This window comes from Heloderma suspectum, chromosome 6, assembly GCF_057233095.1.
Source record: "Heloderma suspectum isolate Gila_16-S chromosome 6, 16-S_ref, whole genome shotgun sequence".
NCBI classification, from domain to species: Eukaryota; Metazoa; Chordata; class Lepidosauria; order Squamata; family Helodermatidae; genus Heloderma; species Heloderma suspectum.
Genome location: NC_139463.1, coordinates 38,646,191 through 38,666,393, shown reverse-complemented (window position 1 = coordinate 38,666,393; position 20,203 = coordinate 38,646,191). Strand labels below are relative to the sequence as shown.

The following is a 20,203-nucleotide window of genomic DNA, read 5'->3' as shown; positions in this document are numbered from 1 at the left end:
AAGCCCTTTCTCTTAATCCTAATTGGAATTTGCTTGCAAAAAATATAATGCATATACTGATAAATTATGATCCCCCTTGCAGCATTCCCAATAATGGATGATGTTGTTGGGTTAAGAAGTTTAAGGTGCAATTCTATGCATGTTTAGACAAAAAGCAGTCCTAGCTGGCTGGGGAATGCTGGAAGTTGTAGGACTCTTTTTTCTGTCTGAACATGCATAGAATTCTGCCCTGAGGGCAGGCAGGCCTTGAAGGTGAAAAATGTACTACATTTGAGAGGATGCTACCTGTTATTTTAAAATTTACTATATGAATTATATCAAAGTTGATTCTTCACAATAGCACCTTCTGAAAATGGTTGAAATTCAAAACGTTGATTTTGAACCCTGAAGTTTTGTTGAAGTTTGCATCTGTGTTTCATCTGTAGAAAATTCATTTACAGTGCTACAGAATCTTGCAGAAAAGGGCAACAAAAGTGATCAAGGGCTCGGACCACCTTCCCTTTGAGGAAAGGCTAAACTTTTGGCCCTTTTTAGTTTAGGGGGAAAGAAGACTATCGTATGCAAGTCTTCTCAGAAGGAAGTCCCATTGTGTTCAATGGGGCTTACTCCCAAGAAAGTATGGATTGCAGCCTTTAGGGCAGCATGGGGAACCCGTGATCTTCCAGATATTGCTGGACAAACCCCTCTATCATTCCTCACCATTGGCCATGCTGGCTTAGGCTGATGGGAGTTAGAGTCCAAGCACATCTGGTGGGCCGCCAGTTTGACAACCCTGCTTTACGGGGATATCATAGGTTTATGAAATTATGCATGGCACGAAGAAAGTGGATCAAGAGTTTTTTTCCTTCCTCTGTCTCTCATTGTACTAGAGCTCCATGTGAGGATGGTGGGGGAATCTAATAAAATTGATTGGCAGTTAATTGAGTCCAGACAGGAGAGTGAACATTTTCACACATAATTAAGATTAATCATTAATAATTAACATTCAACATAATTAACATTATAAATATGTTAACATAATGATGTTATAATTTATATAGTATAAATAATATAAGGATATTATAATATAACAATTATAATATATAATTTATAAGCATTAACATAATTAAAATTTTCACACAATTAATTGAGAGTAGTTTTTCTTCCTCTGTTTCTCATTGCACTAGAGCTCGGGGGCGGGGGGAATCTAATAAAATTGATTGTCAGTCGATTCAGGCTAGACAAGAGAGAACATTTTCACACACAGCACAATTAATTAATGGAATTCCCTACCACAGTAGTTCTAAGGGGGAATGAGATAAATTGATACCTCCAGTGGGCTCTCCCACACTGGAGGCATTCAAGATGAAGCTGGACAGCCATCTATCAGGGATGCTTTGACTTAGATTCCTGCACTGAGCAGGGGGTTGGACTCGATGGTCTTATAAGCCCCTTTCAACCCTACTATTCTATGATTCTATGAGTGAGGATAGGGTATCCACGTTCTTAGCTATGGTGGCTGTATGGCAGCTAACACCAGTTCCAGAACTTTGAGGGCCCTTGGGTAAGACACACTCAGGGGGCCCCGTCCCTCAGTGAGGGTACAATCCTATGCATGTTTAGACAGAGAAAAGGCCTACAACTCCCAGCATGGCTGGCTGGGGCATGCTCGGAGTTGTAGGCTTTTTCTCTGTCTAAACATGCATAGGATTGCGCCCTGAGTCGACTTTTTCACGGCCATTGTCACCAGCTGCTCTCCTTCTCATCCTTGCTTCCACTTGCTTGCTTCACAGGTAAAGAGTCAGTGAGCAGTGAGAGGCAGGTGAACAAACGGGTTGCAATTGTGAACAGGAGGAACAATTCCAGGGGGCTCTTGTCAGTGGGCCCGTGGCAGGCTGTGGATCATTCCTTCCACAAAGTTATTGATTTATTTACAACATTTATATACTGCTCCACGTCTAAACAAGATACTGGAGTGGGTGAACATTAAAAAAGAATAGAACACCATATTAAACGTTTGTTATTTTAAAAAACAGAATACCAGTAAAAACCATGACTGGTCAGTCAAGGAAGGCTTCCTGAAAATAATGTTTCCAGGAGGTACAGAAAACAACGCAATGTTGGCTCCTGCCTCACCTCCAGCGGCGTGGAGTTCCATAGGAAGGGGGCCACCACACTGAAGGTTCTTCTCTGTGTAGACTCCAATTGGGCCATAGGTCCATGTGGAACCACCAGGAGCATGCCCTCTGATGACCCCAGTGACGGGGCAGGTTGGTAAGGGAGAAGGCGCTCTCTCAGGTATCCTGGTCCCGAGTTGTTTAGGGCTTTATACACTAGTACTAAAACCTTAAAACTTGGCCTGGTAGTGAATAGGCAGCCAGTGCAGTTCCCTCAGCAAAGGAGTTGCATGCTGAAAAGGAGCAGCTCTTGATAACAGCTGAGCTGCTGCATTCTGCACTAGCTCCAGCTTCTGGAGCAGCCTTAAGGGCAGCCCCACATAGAGTGCATTGCAGCAATCCAGTATTACTGCCTACCCCCGCTCGCTCACATAGGATTAAGGAGCAGGTCTTCCAGGGCAAATGGTCCTTCTTTGGTTTCCAGCAGCTCTTCTTTTACAAAGAAATTGCCCGTAGTCTTTGTTTTCATAAATAATTACTTAAATTGAAGAAACATTTATGTATGTATTGAATAATTAAGATATGTAATGCTGCTTTCCCAAAGTTTCAAAGTATTTTTAAAGGATAAAATGCAGTTAACTGCCCCCTCCTCATACTCACCCACACTTATAACAATATCAGACACAAAAGCAGCCACAAAAACAGGACTACAGTCGAAAGCTTTACAAAAAAGGCAGGTCTTACAATCCTTTGAATAGACTGCAAAGAGAAAACCAGCAGCTTGAATTAGGCCTAGAAGGTAACTGGCACCCAATGTAACTGACGCAGAATGGATTAACTATGTGTCCATTTTTGAGCACCAGTTAGAAGGCACAAAACGGTTTTCTGCACATCAAGAAGCTTCTGAGTCATCTTCAGGGGCAGCCCCATGTAAAGCACAGTGCAGAAGTCAAGCCCAACCCTTTCAGCAGTATGGATCAAGGTAACAAGATCTGACCTGGCTGAGGGGAGGGGTGGTGGAAGCCTCATTAGCCAAAAATACAAGGAGGCATTTTGAGAAACAACTCTGACCTGCTTCTTAAAAAGCAGTAGTTGGTCCAGGAGTACCCCCCACCCTCAGGTTCTTCACCTGGTTGGACAGTGTTACAGGCAGACTACTCCTCTCTAGTCATGCCACACACTCTAGTTCCTGTTCTGTGCTTTAACTGGAAAGAGTTAAAGTGTGGAGAAAACAGGTGCATGTACTGTTTAAAGAGATGTGTGTGACCTCTTGCTGAATGGCATACATTGTTCGTCAGAAGTCTTCTCTATTCCCATCGGGTCTCTGTTTCCACCACAGAGGGGATAATTCCTTCCTGACTTAAGGGTTGGTGTATATATACATACTGATCCCTTAACAAAATGCCTTCACACAACGTAAAATTTATTTATGGGATTTGCTGTCACAAGGTGTGGCAACAGCGATGGATGGCTATTGTCTTAATGAGCCGTTTGTGAGCTTCCAGGCAATGGTTCACTTACGTAATTGTAGACTCTGGACTTAAATGGTCTTTTGCCTTCCCTTGCCTTTAAATGGTAGTGTGCATTGCTTCACTTACTTCAAATGGTCTTACACCCTCCTCCCGTTTTGTGTAAGAACATAAGAAGAGCCACAGTGAATCAGATCAAAGGCCAATCTAGTCCAGCATTGTATTTGTACTGTGGCCAACCAGATGCCCCAATAGGAAGCCTACAAGTAGGACATGAGTAAAATAGCACTGTCCTGGTTGTGCTCAACAACTGGCTTAGAGAAGCATACTGACTCTGATACTGGAGGCGGCCTATACCCATCAGGGCTAGTAGCCTTTGATAGCCTTATTCTCCTCCATGAATTTGTCCAATCGCCTTTTAACACCATCCAAATTGGTGCCCATCATTATGTCTTGTGATAGCGAATTCCATACTTTATGTGCGGTGTGAAGAAGTCCTTCCTTTTAGCTGTCCTGAATCTCCCACCAATCATGGGATGACCCCACTGGATTCTAGTATTATGAGACAGGGCAGGAGGGAAAAGAAGGTCTTCCTAACCATTTTCTCCACATCATGCATAATCTTGTAAACCTGTGTCATGTTCCTGCTTTTTTTCCTAAGCTAACCAGTCCCAGATATTGTAACCTTTCCCAAGATGAGTTTCTCCAGTTCCTTTGGTTGCCTCTTTTCTGCTCTGTCTCCAAAGCTACAACATATCATTTTTGAGATGCGGTGGCCAGAACGGTGCAAAGTATTCTAATTGTGGTTGCATCAAACATTTGCAGAAGGGCAGTATGATATTGGCAGTTTTATTTTCAGTTACTTTTCTAATTATGTCCAACATAGAATTTGCTTTTTTCACAGCAGCCCCACACTGGGTTGACATTTTCATTGAGTTTTCCGTCACATCCCCAAGATCTCTTTCTTGGTCAGTCACCGCTAGCTTAGAACCCATCACTGTATATCTCAAGTTGGGATTTTTTGCCCCAATGTGCATCACTTTTCATTTGCTTACATTGGATCACATTTGCTAATTTTAATACCCATTCTCTCAGTTTGGAGAACGGGCATTAAAATGGCAAATGTGGGTCAATCTTAGGCCTGACATGGTGCCCTCCAGAAGTTTTGGACCACAACTCCCAGCATTCCTGATCATTGGCCATGCTGGCTGGGGCTGATGGGAGTTGAAATCCAAAACATCTAGAGGGCACCAAGTTGGGAAAGGCTGTCCTCAGGGTCTTTTTTTTAGGTCAGGCCTAAGATCCACCTGGAGTTCTTTGCAAGAATCCCAGCAACTAGCAGATAGTCTGATTGAGAGTGGTGTGGTGTGGTGAAACCACTGCTCGCAGGGATGCAGCACCAGCAGGTTTTTTAATTTTATTAGCAGCAGGGATGCTAAAGTCATCTACCACCCCCCTCGGACTTTGTTCCCCCTGAGTTTAGCTGCAATCCCTTACTGTAGCTGAGGGTGGGGGTCATGAATTTTCCCAGCAACCTTATATTGTTCCCTGTTGTAATGCAAAGTATTTTGGGCATGGCTTGGTCTTGAATGAGCAATTGAGACCAAATAGCTTTATAAAAGACCTGCTCCTGGGAGAGATGAAAACTGCTGGAACTGGCTTGTTGATATGGATCCACATAGCCCCCTGCAATTTTTGGACTGTCCTTGGAGATGTGGCTATGGGGATTGTCATGCTGAGCACCTGCATGTCTGAATTTTACCACTACACCACTGCCGATGGCCATGTTCTCCCTTCCCCTGATTCCTGCATGCACAGTAGATCATGTCTAGAGAAATCTAGTGATGGGCATGCATGTATAAAGAAGGCTTATGCAGTCTTTCCCCAGGTAGCCATGGCATTCTCCACCTGTGCTGCGTGCCCATCTGTGACTCTGCAGGCCAGGCATGACGGGCAGGGCTTTTTTCAGTGGTGGCACCGAGATGACGGAACTCTCTGCCACTGGATTTTTGCTGTTTTTAGCCGATGACTGGAGACCTCCTCCTTCCAGTCAGGTTTTTAAGCAGAGGTGAGCAACTTGCAGCCCACCAGATGCTGAGCTTGAACTTCCATCATCCCTGACCAGTGGCCATACTGCATGGGGCTGATGAGAATGGAGTCCAGCACCACTGAGTAAGGGGAGTGCAGGTCGCCCTGTTTGCAAGTATAGTAGCTGCTGGTTTTGAGTGCGATGTTACCTTCTGTGTGCGATCTTGTCTTTGTGCCTTTACTGCTTTCATGTCTTGATTTGTCCTTTCCTTTCCTCTTATTTCTTCTTATATTATTATTACAGCGGCGGCTGGTGCTCACTGGGGCTGGTGGGGCAGAGGGCAGGGCGGATACTCAGTATTCATTGTCAGAGGAAGGAAGGAGACGATCCCACGTGGCAACTGGCAGCCGCACGCCGTGCATTGGAGCGAATGCCCTTGGTTGCGGGAGGGCTTCTCTTCCACAAGCGGGTGGGGGGGAGAGGCCGAGGGTCACCACCCCATACGCCCCCAGTGCAGAGCCACCTCCGCGTTTTCACGGCGCATTTCTTGACTCGCATCTCGCTGTACGCCGCTCTGAGTAGCCTTCGTAAAAAAGAAGGAGAAAGGGGTGTGCGCGCGCGCGGGCAGAAATAACAAAGGCAACCAAACCGAGCGAATTCGCAGCACGCCCCTGCCCGCGATGGCAACTTCTCCCAATGGAGTCATCGGGGGGCACGTTCCTTCTCTTGCCCACGCCGTGCCAAATGCAGCCTTCACGCGCCCCGTTCCCGCAGCGTTGTTTCCATCCTGCGGAAGTCTGCCGGCGATGGTCTTCCGACGAGCCTGGAGCCGTCTTCCGCAAGCAAGCCCGCGGCCGCGTTTGGCGAGCGGCGCTCCTGCCCCGAGTGCCTCCTGTGCGCGCCCCGGCGCGCGCGCTCTCTCGCTGGCTGGCTGCGGCTGCTTCTCCTTTTCCCCCGCGGCTGCCTGGCGAGCGAGCGAGCGGGAGGGAAGCGCCGAGCCTCGCCGCGCCGCGCCCGCCTCGTGGGCGAGGGCGCGGCGCCGCGCTTCCCCTGGGATTTGCCGACGGCCCTGTAAGTCAGCGCGGCGTCTCCCCGCGATTTGCGGCGAGCGGCCGCCAGCGGGCCGCGGCGCGGGGCGGCTCTTGCCAATCGCCGGCCGGGCGCCGCGCCCCGCAGCCGCGCCATTGGCCGGCCCCGGCTCGACGGGGGGCGTGCCGGGGGGGGCGGAGGGGGTGTTACTTTAAGAAGTGAACTTTCTCCCCCCCCTTCTCCTCCCCCTCTTTCTCCCCTGCCGCAGCCGCCGCCGCTGTCCTTGTCGGCGCGCGGATGGAGCTGAGCTGCGGCGTCGGGGGAAGAAGTAGCAGCAGCAGGCAGGCGGCGGCGGCGGCGGGTGCTGCTGCTGCAGCGGGCGGCCCCGCATCGTCAGCCGCTCCCGGGCTCCTGATGGACGGCGAGAGTCCCGGCACCCGCGAGGAGGACTACGAGAGCCTGCCCACCAGCGCCTCCCTTTGCACCCACATGACCGCCGGGGCGGTGGCCGGCATCCTGGAGCATACAGTCATGTACCCCGTGGACTCCGTCAAGGTGAGGAAGGAGAGGGTCCGGGGGCGCGCGAGGGGGGGGGGGCTGGCTGGCGTTGGGGGGCGGGGAGCGACCCGGCCCGTCGCAAAGCAGCCCCAGCGCGCGATCGGGGTGGCTCGCCGTCTCTGCCCCGTGGCGACGTGAATTCTGCCCCCCCCCCCGCTCGACTCTCCGGGGAGCATTGCGCGAAGGGACCCCCCCTTTTGTGTGTGTGTGTGTGTGGGGGGTGCGAATCACTTTGTCAGGAGTCAGGCTGTTGCCCTCGCCTGAGCGTAACCAGCTACACGTGTCGTCTGAAATACAACCGGCAGAACATGCCCTCTCTCCAAGAACACGCACAAGCCCATGGTTTCGTGAATCGAGGGAAACGTTGCTCGTGGTTTCCCTTCCGTAGGAGCGCAAGAACTCCCGGATTGCAAACCCCCCCAGGCGTCGTAGCCTTGACTGAGGTGCTGGGCTCGCTTGGGCGATTGCAAAACCCCGAGGGTAGCTTTCCTTTCCGAGGTGTGACAACTTTGAAGTAATGCCTGACCCTCCCCTGTTAAGAGAGGACATGATCTGTTTGCGTATTTGTTTATAACATTTCTGTCCTGCCTAATAGCTGAAGTTGGCTGGGTGGTTCCTTTGCCAGCCTCCTGTTGCCATCTCTTGTCTTTATTATCACTACCCCCCCAACACGATTGCCTCCATATTTATATGTGCTTTATTCATTCACAATCAGTTCTATTTATTTATTTATTTATTGCATTTCTATCCCACCTTTTTTCCTCTTGCAAGGAACCCAAGGCAGCTTACATTATCCTCCTCCTCTCCATTTTATCCTCACAACAACAACCCTGTCAGGTAGGCTGGGCTGAGAGTCTGAGTGGCCCAAAGTCACCCAGTGAGCTTCCATGACCGAGTGGGGACCATAACCCAGATCTCCCAGCCCAACACTCTCACCACTACACCACGCTGGCTCTTCTATTTGTATTCATTTTTTATTTTTTGCAAAAGGGGCATGCTTTGATATAGTGGCTTGAAACAGTGCTGCTATTGCTGATTGTGGGGTGGGGTTTGAGACTCAGGACGCAATCCTATATATGTTTAGACATAAAAAAGATCTACAACTCCCACCATTCCCCAGCTAGCATAGGTATCCTGGCTGGGGAATGCTGGGAGTTGTAGGACTCTTTTCTGTCTAAACATATATAGGATTGCGTTCTTAGTGACTGGCCTCACAATGAATCCTTGGCAGTGGAGGCAGCTTTCAGCCTACGTATTCCAGCACCCAGCTCAATTCATTGGGTGCTTTGATCCCCTTGAATGATGTTGCTCTCATGATTGGGATAGCAAAAATAAAAGTGTGTGACAGCCTCCCGAACCTGTTGCCCACCAGGTGTATTGGACTTTAGCTCCCATCAGCCCTAGCCAGCATGGCCAGGAATGCTGGGAGTTGTAGTCTGAAACATCTGGAGGGCATCCTGTTGGGGAAGCCTGGAATATGGTCTTCCGTTTCTTCTCCTTCCCTATAATAGGTGCCCTTGTCCTATATTCCGGTAGTTGGCAATGACTGTACATTCTTTCTATTTCAGCCAACGTGGCACCCTCCAGATGTGTTGGACTACAACTTCCACCATTCTCGATTGGCATGCTAGCTGGGGCTGATGGGAGTTGTAGTCCATCACGTTGGGTTGGGGAGGGGTTGTAAATTGAGGTCAGGGCTGGGCAACATGGTGCCTTCCAGATATTTTGGACGACAGCTGCCATCAGGTCCAGCCAGCATGGCCAATGTTCAAGGATGATGGGAGCTGTAGTCCAAAACGTCTGGAGGTCCCTGGGTTGCCTGTCCCTAATCTAGTTGTAGCAAAGAACAATAAGCACTACATTGTCATTTCAAGCAGTGGCATTTGTTACCATACTGAGTTTCTCTCTTCCTAGGAGTATTCCAAACAGGCTGTTGTATCCATCCAATACTAGACCTTGTCCCTTATTATTGCTGAAGAGGTAGCCTTCACTCCCCATCCATATTATTGCACAAAGGTGTGTTGTCCCATTTCTTCACATACATGCTTACTTATGTTTTAATATGACGTTTGGTGCAATCCTGAGTATGTTTACTCAGAATCAAGTCCTGCTATGTTCAGTGGGTCTTATTTCCAGGTCAATATGCATAGGATTACAACCTAAAACACCCCCCCAAACTTGTTCACATTCATGCAGCATCTAATGAGAGCCAATACAGTTAAAAACTCACAAAGTAATAAGAAAATACCAAGCAGGGGGAGAGAGAGAGAGAGAGAGAGAGAGATGCACAGAGCAAATGATCACATTGGATAAATCTCCGTATTGCTCGAGTTTGGTGTTGCTTCCCGGTATCAAATGAATCGGACTCCATGTTGCAGAAAAATCGCTTTGGATTTAGTCTCGCTTGCACATATATTTGCATGTTCTAACTTCACCAATATTTAGCGTGAGAAGCTGCTTGCTTTCTGCGACTTAGCTTGATTGCAAAAGCTGTCGGGCAGCAGGGTTACGTCAAGTCTGGTTACGTCATAGGTGTGTTTGGTGCTACAACTTTCGTTATAAGAAATGTGGCAATCAGCTCCCTGCTTTCATTGGGAGGTACGCTCTGCTATGCAGCAGGAATGCACATGCTACTTAGGACATGTGCAGGAGCTCGCGAGAGGGAAGAAAGCAATGGAGGGCAGGTGTTCCTTCCCCCTCAATGGTTGTCCCTAGTGGCTGGGACCCCAGTTTTGTTAGCTTTGAACCTGACTTTCAAGGGTCCTTTCATAGTGCTGCTGAACTTCGAAGTAGTCATGTGTACCTCCCCTTGCACTGTCATCTTCTGCAGCAGTATGAATACCGTATACTGTCAGCATTTCCCAACTTCCTGCCCTCCAGAGGTATTGAACTACAACTCCCAGCATGCCCCAGCCAGGTTGGGGAAGGCTGATACATGCGCTCAGGGATTATGGGAGTTGTAGTCCACAGTGTCTGGAGGGCACTGATCCTGGTCAAGGGGATGTGGCCCTAGGAATTTGTTTGATCCTGCTCCCAACTGAGAGGGAGGTGGTATTTCTGGGGTGGTGGCGTAAGTCTGGGCTGTGGGCAGAGCCGGGAAAAATAAGGGGAAGCCTTCAGTGGTGATGCTGTGCCAGTGGGGCAGGTGGCATAATGAACGTGCGACCTTGGTGGTTCAGAGGTCAAAGTCTATCTTGCGTTGTCCCACTGCAGTTTCCCCTGTTACAAGCACGAGGCTGTTTGCCTCTTCAAGTGTCAAGTTAATAACCAAGCTTGCGCAACCAGGTAATGAACCTGTTGGACCCCTTGGCAGGGTGAATTAAACATGTTAAAACCCTCCTGTGGTGAGAGAGACCTTGGCGAAGAAGCAGTAATGCTGGTTAAGTGGATGTCGAACCTGTGTCTGTGCAATCCTTCGAGGGCGACAGGATTCACTGGGCACAGGGGAGCCCCAAAAGGAGGAGCCTGTTGAAAATTGGGGGCGGAGGTGTAAGTAGGAAAGAGGCTCTTTTACATGTCCTCTGGGGTAATAAAGAGTCCCTGTGAGCATGTGCGGAATGCCTTTCCGTTAACATTGAACAAATGCAGCCTTGAGTGAATTAGCAGAGCGCAGATAGCAAGGTTCCCGTAGAGACCTGAGCATCATGCTTTGGAAAAATGAGCTCTGTATCCACTTCTGCTAGTGTTCTTGGAGCAGTCAGGAGTTTGAAACTTGTGGTTTATGGTGGTTCCCTCTCCTGAACCACCACTAAAACTTGTGGCAAAATTCTGTATGTGTTCTTTCTCTCTCTCAGACACACGCCACTGAATGGGATCAACAAGTGTACTTGTTTCTTCTTAGCTTGAGCAGTGTAAGTTTTAAATATCTAAATACAATTCATTAAAATACTTCCAACAGTGAATCCTTTTGAGTGATGGAGAACTTTACCAAACATGCAGGATCTGGGTGACTTGTCTCCCCCCGCCCCCCAAAAGCCAGAGTTTCAGGTTCAGACATCGGGATAAACAACTCAGAGATGGAAGTAATCGAGCAGCGGTGACTAGCAGGCTGGCTCATTCATAACAATGGAGGTGTGGGTTGTCGTTGTGTGCAAACCAGGCCAGCATAGGCACCATGTGAATTTCATTGTGTGGAGTCTATTCCACAGGCTGAGGTCTGCAAGCAAACGGGCAGGTCTCTGTCTCCAAGGAGCTTACACCTCTAGTTTTTATTGTCTAGTGGAAGGAGAAAACAGGGAGATACTATCTTTTTCCATGTTGTACCATTTCAAGCTGTAGGTTGGAGGTTTGAATGATCCTTTTGGATTTGGGGGGTGGGAGGAGAAGGCCTTACTGCCTACGTATAAAAAGTATCATGTTGGAGAAACAAGCTGAATTCGTCTCTTGGCATGCTAGTTTCCCATGTGTGGGAAGTTTTTCTTAGATGGTGGAGGGAAATGTTCAGTATGCATCTCTTTTCTCCTCCCCCCCTCCCCGCCCCCTGAGTAGTAGAGCCCAGGAAAATCATGATTACTCTTATCTGCTATATGTTGGAGTTGTCAGCATTGGCACTGTGAACTGGGGCTCAGACTATCGTGCTGTCATCACTGATAACCTCCATAAGAGAGGGGGCGGTTCTGTTAAAATGAAATGGTGTTAAGGCTGCTTGTTTTTGTTTTTCCTTTGTTTTCACTGCAACTTTTCCTCTTTGGGCCAGCGTGTTCCTTTATGCCTCTGTTTCCTCACGTGTCAAATGAGTGCATTTTGATGTTAGGATGTGGGCAAGAGTTGAGAATCTTGAATCTTTACCAGGGCTGTGTCATGCGATGCATTTCTTGCATGGGTATCACTTCTAAGCAGTATTTTAAATCACATGCAGAGTTGCAGAGTTCTCCCACATTTTATCCTCACAGACACCCTGTGAGGTAGGTTAGGCTGAGAGAGGGAGAGTGATTGGCCCATAGTTCACCCAGTGAGCTTTGGGGGCTGAGTGAGGGTTCCCCCCCCCCATTTTTTTTTTTAGTTTTTAAAATATACATAGATGAATACATATGAAATGCATATATATGAAAATACAACTTACAATGCTGCAATGGACTGAAGACCTTACAATGCTTTCAGTATTTGAATGGGTGGCATATAGATGCTACCTTCAAACATATTTATTTAGATATATGGTCTGCTTTTGTTGAAGCCTATGTATAATTTCTAGAGAGTGAGGATTTGGACTGGAGTCTCCTTGCTCCTATGCTAGGGATGGTTCATGCAGCGCCTCTTTTATCAGATAATTGTAATCTTTATATAAATACTTTGCTTATGTGAAATGGCTGTTTCAGCCAAAGCGCAATTTTTATTGTGCAAATGCAGTGCCTGTCAATGGAAGGCAAACTATGGTAATCTGACCAAGATATGGTTTGGTAACTACTTTGTGGATTGGCTGATTGGCCTGATCTTAAACAGGGTGCTGTTCTCTGTTTTTTTTACTAGAACCCTGCAGCCAGACATAGAATAGTAACTTTGGGGATTATGTATGCTTAGAAATAAGGAACACGATAGCTTTTTGCACATGCCCAACCCAGGAATTTTGTTTTCAGCGCCAGAACTGGGCCCAAGCTCCTTTGATGCAAAAACCCACTCCGAGTTTTTTTCTAACCTTTTTCATTTCAGCACTCGAATTGAGAAGACTTTAAAAACAAGTATGTTTTTGTTGTTGCTGTTGTTTTCTTTTAAATCTTTTTATTTGGAACACAGTGGTAACAACAGACGAATAAGAAAAGTAAAAAAGAGAAAAATTTGTATCATGAAACATATCAATACATAATAATCATTAACATCTTGATAGAGGAAAAAAAAAAACAAGGAGGGGGAAAAAAGGATTTCCATTTCAAATATATATGTTAATATAAGCTGTCCATATATCTAAATAAGCGTCCATATGACTTTGATGGTTGTAGGAGATATGCTGAAATGTAGCAGGAGCAGTATGATCTTTAGTCTATTGAGTGATAGGTTGTGGATGTTTTTCCTTACAAGTTTGGAGCATAAATCCCTTTGCAACTATAACGGCTATCAGTATCTATCTACTTTTGCTGTCCATCTATTAATCCCCACATCACAGGGATGTAATTTAAAAGTGCAGGTACATTCATTATTGTCACAGTTTTTTCAAGAGCAAAATATATACGAGCAACGACTTCCAACCAAAAAGAAGCCACTACGGGACGTGCCCACATTGTATGCCTCGTGAGTCATTGTTCTTATTATGTCACCAGCATCTATAATGTTTTTGTTGTTGCCATTAAATGATTTGGTGTCACTGTCCTTTGCAGATCTACTGGGAATGGACAAACCCGTTGATTTCAGTTTCTCATTCTTCCTCTCTTAGGTTGGGTTTGTCTCGAACATTGAGAATTATTATTTTTTGTTAAAAGTTTGTGTTCATCAGCATTTTTGTGCACGTTTCTTTGGCTGCACCCACTTTTGTACGAATGTTTTGCCTGATATACATATTTTTTGCAAGCCGTTTTCCTAATATATTGCACATCTGAACATTATTTTCACAAACGCGCGCATTTTTTTATTGAAGAACTCCATTGCAAAAGTGCAGATTTCAAAGGACAACTGAGTTTTGGTTGACATAGTGGTTCGAAAGTACGGAAATTAGGTAGGTTTGCATTAAAATGTGAACTGAATGAATTGCTCCCTCATCCCTCCCCAGAGATCTTACCAGTAGATCCCAATCTACCTCTAGCCCATCCCTTGCATAAAAAGATAATTAACCTGTTTGGCATGTGGCTTCAGTCAGGTCATTGGTGTGGGAGGCATTAACTTGCCAGAGACCTGTGACTCGGATGGGCATTGTGCTGGTGGTGCCCTAACATTGCAGGCGTAGCACCTGAGAGCCTGGTCTAAAAGATGTGCTAGGTACATAGAATGCTGTCCCAGTAGGTTTTCTTGCTTGTTTGGCCGTCCTCTTTAAATGAGACTTGGTGTTTCCTTTGCCTGATGAAAGTAGAGCTGTGCGCAAATGGTCTCTTGAAATTCTCCACCTCGTCAGCAGAGAAATATAGAAGACACTTTCACTGTGTTTCTTCAGGCGGAGAAATTCTCAACAGTTTCTCACAGGGAAGGCTCCCCTTTGGCAGGGCTTATAACACAGCTTTTTTTCTTTGTTTGGTAAGGGTTTTTCGTGTTGCAACAGCATCAACTGTGTTGGCAGGCTGGCCCCCATTTTGCATCACCACAATGCAGGTGTGTGTGTGTGTGGGGGGCAGTGTTGTGTCTAGCTCCAGGTATGAGGTGGAGTCAGTGCTCTGCAAAAACCTGTCTTCCAATTTCCTGAAAGCTTTCTTCCCCCATGAAAGGGGCTTCCGTTGTTCTGCCTCCTTCTCAGGGTGTTCTATAATTTATTTTTGTGGTGTTTTTGAGTGTACTGAATCACAGCTAGCCTCCCGCGCTACCTGCACTTCCTGATCTGAAAAAGGCCCATGGGAGGAATTACCTCATGGTGCCTTAAACTGGGCTTTAATTGAAGTGAAGGAAGCTGAGGAGGCTGCGGGAGAGATGATTCTACAACGAAAAACAGGACACCTGTGCTCACGCCTCGGCCATCCCCTAAGTAAGGTAAGCCCAAGAAACCCAAACCCAACCCATGAGAATTTCTCCGAAATACTGTTGAATTTCTTCTCAAAGGCCATTTCTCTTCTATCAAGCTGGATGAGAATGGTCGAAAAAAACACGGGAGAAATGTTTGGCACAATGCTAGCTTAAAAGGTGGATGAGACCATTGAAAGACTGCAGGGTGAAATGCACTGGATCTTCCTCTAATACAGGACACATGCATGGCCTTCTGTTAAGTGGGGAAGATGTTCTTCTGTTCCTTTTCCTGCTCTCCTTCCAGTAAGATTTGCTTCATGCTGACTCGTGAAGGGGAGGAGCCAACCCCGGCCTTCTCTGGCTATGCTGCTTTAATCTAGCATATAGTTACAGAATGTCTTGGCGTGCTTTCCCAGAGTGCCTTGCCAGAGCTTGGCAAAATTATGTCTCCACAGAGTTGCTTCATGTTGTTTGCTAGCATTTCCTGCAGTTTTGGGTGAAAACAGGCATGCTTATCTTGCATAATGCGAAGGAAGCCCGTGGTCTGGATAAAGTCCATTCTGTTGGTTCCCCCCAAAGAATTTTGGGAAACTGAAATGTCATTTTCATGCTGTAGGGGACAGTGACTTTTGCACTGTTTTCCTAGGAACGAAGTACCAAGCTTGGTACAGAATAGGGAGGATGGATGAACTTTGTTCAGTGTGCAAGTTGATACGACCTTGCCAGATTTGCACATCCTGAATGTGCAAATTGGCACATTCGAACCAGAAAGTTGACTGAAGAAGGGAGAAATGGACAACCCGGTGGTATGGAGAATGGAATAGTGTCCTGGTGGACAGCGTGGCTTGAACACTAATCAGGAGCACTCCACACTGCAAGGTATTGTCCCAGGTCCCACTTTTTTCCACAGGCTGGTGGTGAGTTCCCATCAGACCTTCATGAACTGTGCATGCATTCTAGAACCTTCTACAGCATCTGCTGTGGTGCACAGGTGTTTTGTGGCAGATATGTGTGAAACAGTAGGATCAACAGTCTTTGAATTGCTCTGTGTTGCAAAAGCATGCTGTTTTCTTTTAAAAATAAATAAATATTGTGCATTTGGAAGCTAGGAACCTGTTCACTTTAGCCTCTGTAATCCTTCTGTGATTGGATAAATAGATTATTGTAAGCCTGGGGCATATTGTTAAGACACTGTTTGGAGTGTGTTGAATCTCTTGGAACTTCCCTGGTGTATTTAAGAGGGTTTTCCCCTGGCTTGGGAAATCTGGGAGGAATAGCGAGAAACTGAAAGCAGTGTGTCTGTTTTCTCTGCCGTCTTCCCCTCCCCTACTTTGAATTAAATAACTTCACAACTGTAAGGGAAAAAATCCTAAATTGCATCAGAGCCTTGCCTTGGCAGTGAGAATGGTAACTGTGCTTTAAAGTAACTGCAGCCAAGCAAGACCATTCATTCATTCATTCATTCATTCATTCCAGGCAACAGCTGACATGGAAGCTTGTCTTGTTGCATAATCAGTGTAACTCGAGGAGGATTGAAAGTCCACCATCCCGAAAGCTGATCTGGGGTTGTATGCAAAAACAAATCTGTCTGTTTTTGTTCTGTGTCAGTTTCGCATGTATTCAGTCATAAGCCCATGCAGTTCTGTTTCGGCATCATTTTGCAATTAAAAAAAAAAAAACCTGCATGAAAAATGGCATGTACCTTCATACATAATGGTGCCTAAAAATCACATTTTTTTTGTATGCAGTCTTCCTTACCATATGGATTTTTGTATGTCATTTGTGAGCTGAGAGCTGCACCACAGAATTCGGAGGAGTGCAAAATTGAAGAATAACGTGTGTTCCGATCCCTATACTAGTCCAGAAAGTGCGAATTAGCTTGGTTTGCTTAAACATGTGGACCAGACAAAATTTTCCAGCATTCTTGCCTGCAGATAGAAATTATGAAATTCCCCCATCCAAATTTCACCTAGATGTGAGGGTTTCAACTTGGCTGATTTTTGCTGCACCTTTCAGTTTACTCTTTCTTCCCCCTTGCAAGTTACTGATGAGCAGAAATGTGACCCCCCCGCATGCAGATTATGTAAGAACATAAACAGAGCCCTGCTGGATCAGACCAGGGGTCCATCTAGTCCAGCATTCTGTTCACACTGTGGCCAACCAGCCATCGACCAGGAACCCACTGATGTCTACAAACATGCATTGGTAGAGAAAAAAATACTGCATCATAAAATCTAAGCTGATTCCCTGGCTTCTGTATTTGAACTTTTATTTTCTCTCTTCTCCCTCCTCCCTTCCTTTTTATCTAGAGTGTCAGGAACTCCTGGGCAAGGCTGGGATTTGTGGCATGCAGGGAGTATTTTTGGGGGGTGACCTGGAGAATCGGTTTGCTGCAGTTTTGGTTTGGGACAGAACTTGCTCCCAAGTCAGCCTGACGAGTAATACTGGATATATATTTGGCCTTTCCCTGCACTGTGTGGCATAATGCACTCGGTTTGCAGATCAGTTCAGCCCTTGATGACTCCAAAGACCTCTTTTGCTTGTGTGCTTCTCCAAACAGAGGCGAGGTGGTTCTCAACCAGAGAGAGGGCCTCTTTGGCTGTGGCACCCCAGTTATGAAATATCCTTCCTAGTGAGGCCCACCTGGTACCAACATTATTTTTTTTTTAAGTGCCAGGCATAAACTTTTTATTCGTCCAGGCCCTTAACATTCTATCAGTGATACGTTCTTAGTACTGTTTTAACTGTTTTTATCTGCCACTTTTGTCTTGATTTGTTTTACATTGTACTGTTTTTATGTTGTCACAAATCAACCTTGCATTTAACCACTCTCCTGGTAGCCAGAGGCATTCCTCCACTGCTAGTCCACTTGGATTCTGTGCTGGCTCTGGAGTAGAGATGTCGGAGAAATCCGCAGTGGAACCAAATGAGTTTGGATTTTCATGAATCTGACCCACAGATTCTGCAGGGGACGGGCTTTTCCCCTGTCAGGCGGATTCCAAAGACTTGTGGACTGGTTTTCTAACTTTCCCGAATTTTGTGCAAATTTAGTTGTAGAAAAATACGCAAAAAGCCCGGCCAAAATGTGCATTTCCCCCATTGTCTGAGGCATAAAAATGTGCATTTGGGGGGAATTTGCACATTTTTGCACATGTGAAAATATGCACTTGTGCATTTGTGCAAATTCAGAAAAAAATCCAATTCCAGTGCTAGGGGGACTGTGGAATGTAAAGCACCTGACAATCTTTGAAATACAGACAGAACGGATTTTACACAATCTGCACTTCCCTATGTTGGAGGAAGGGAAGTCCACCCTCAGCTCCATCCCTCTTCCGGACAGACTGCTTGGCAGAAGGAAATGCATTTTACTAGCCTGTGGGAAATGTGTTTTATTTGCCCTACTCCACAGCCAGTATAGAAATCTGGGCTACTACCAGCCCGTCAGCGGTTTCTAACTATTGTGGGCTCATATACAAGGCTGTCATAAACCACCCTGGAATTCAGATGGTCAGGGCTTACAAAACATTTTATTTCTTTAAGGGCGCAATCCTGTGGGGATAGTTGGCCGCCTCCGAACTCGGAGGCTGCCGACTATCCAATGCAGGGTGGGTGGAGCGCAGAGGGGATCCTCTCCTCCGTGCTCCACCCACCTGCATTTGCAGTTAGATGGCCGATTTGGGCTGTCTAGCCAGAGCGTGTTGGAGATGGGGGGGGGGGAATGCTAGATGGCGCATAGGAAGCGTCATAACGGCGCTTCCGCACTCCCTGCCCCCAGGAATGCCCCCTTTTCAGCCACTCTCTGCTGCTCTTCCGGGGTGGTGGGGAGTTGGGTTTCTGGGAACTGAAATATTCTATGGCTGTCTACATGCTGTCTAGTAGCCATAGGATTGCGCTCTAAAATACATACCAGTGGATTGAACGGAAAGGAAGAATGGTGGCTGGCTAGTTCGGCCTACTTGGGCTTCCTGGTGTGACTTTTTACCCTGCAAACTGAGCTGTGGCTAGAGCGCAAGTGGCCTAACGGACCTCACTGTACCACCACGGACCTTGGCTGTGTTGATGCTGTGCTGCTTTTTGCAGAAGAAGGGAGAATATCATAATTTAAACTTTGATTGATAGAGCGTTAACTGATAGACGTGGCATTTCACGGAGTAAAAGCAAGTGTCCAAGCAAGTGTCCCTGCCCTGTGGAGCTTGAAATCTAGATTTCAACAGCTGGCGAAGAGGGGCGCAAATTGTGTTCATCTTGCTCAGAATGGAGGACTTTCAGTTTCTGTTCCAAGAGCTCATTGGAGCCAAATGTTTCCTGAATGGGGCTACCTTAAACTGTGCAGTTTAAGAGACGGTTGCGTTTTCAGGCCCAATCACTCCTTCCCCTGCCCTTTCAAAATTCTGTGTAACTTTGCTTCCCTGCCGGGAAGACTTACGCTGCAGCACGGCTGAGTGTAATGTGCTGACTAACCTTTACCGGTAGGCCTCTTAACCCTGACTGTGCGCAATTGCCATGGCTGCTTGCTTGGAAAGGGGAAAGCGGAAGATTAGTGACAGTCAGCATGAGCTTTGCCAAGGTAAACTCCAGCTGGAATTGCCTGGAGTCTGCTTTCAGTTTGGTTTTCCTTCTTGTGGAGTGGCGGCTCTGAAGAGGATCGCTCCAAAGCTTTTGCTGTTCTGCGCTTCGCTTCTGAGAAGCTTTGTTCTGATCCAGCTCGATCGCTTTTGCAGTGGCCGCAGTTCCCACTGGGCTTGTTTATATAATGCAGCCTTCCCCAACCTGGTGCTGCCCTGTTTTGGACTACAACTCTCAGCATCCTCCAGCCAGCCAGGTTGAGGAAAGCTGATAATGTGTGTGTGTTTTTTTTTAATCTATTGTGACAGCAGATAGATTTGCACTTTAAATTTTTGTAAACCACCCAGAGAATTTTGGCTATGGGGTGGTATAGAAATGTAATTAATAATAATAATAATAATAAAAAATAAATGTTGAGAATTTCTGCGGTCTGGAAAACATATAATAGATGATCTTCCATTTTAGGATTTTTCCGGGGGCGGGGGGAGGTGGCCCTTGAGCAAGGTGCATCATATGCTGTGTGTTTCCCTTTCCCCCAAAGCAGCGGACAGTGATATGGGGCAGTGAGATGCCTATGTCCCAATATTGTCGCACTCTAAATTTCGTTGCACCTTGTGCAAGGGGGCAAACATGACACCAGGTTGCTGTTCTTAAAGGCAGCCCTGGGCTTATCGTAACACGTAATTCTTCCTTTGGAATACCTACCGAAGGGAAGGAAACCTTTGGATTGGTGCTTTACAGATTAAGCCCAGCAACTCTGGATTGCTGCACCATAACGTTTGTGTAGCAAAAATGCTCAAGTGCATGATTTAACATGTGTTTCTGTCCCCCCCTGCAAGATATTCTTCAACGACAATGTCTTGAGGTTTTTTTTTTTTTTA

The 20,203-nt window shown here is 46.6% G+C and overlaps 1 protein-coding gene across 1 annotated transcript in view; it reads left to right on the top strand.

The window, feature by feature from the left end:
• The first annotated feature begins 1,885 nt into the window (after positions 1-1,885).
• Positions 1,886-20,203, top strand: part of SLC25A37 (solute carrier family 25 member 37) — a 57,576-nt gene continuing 39,258 nt past the window's right edge. Inside the window, exons 1-2 of the mRNA XM_084803960.1 lie at positions 1,886-6,665; positions 6,892-7,178. Of these exons, the coding sequence (XP_084660086.1) occupies positions 6,275-6,665; positions 6,892-7,178 (678 nt within the window). The 5' untranslated portion in view covers positions 1,886-6,274. The remainder of the gene's footprint in view (positions 6,666-6,891; positions 7,179-20,203) is intronic.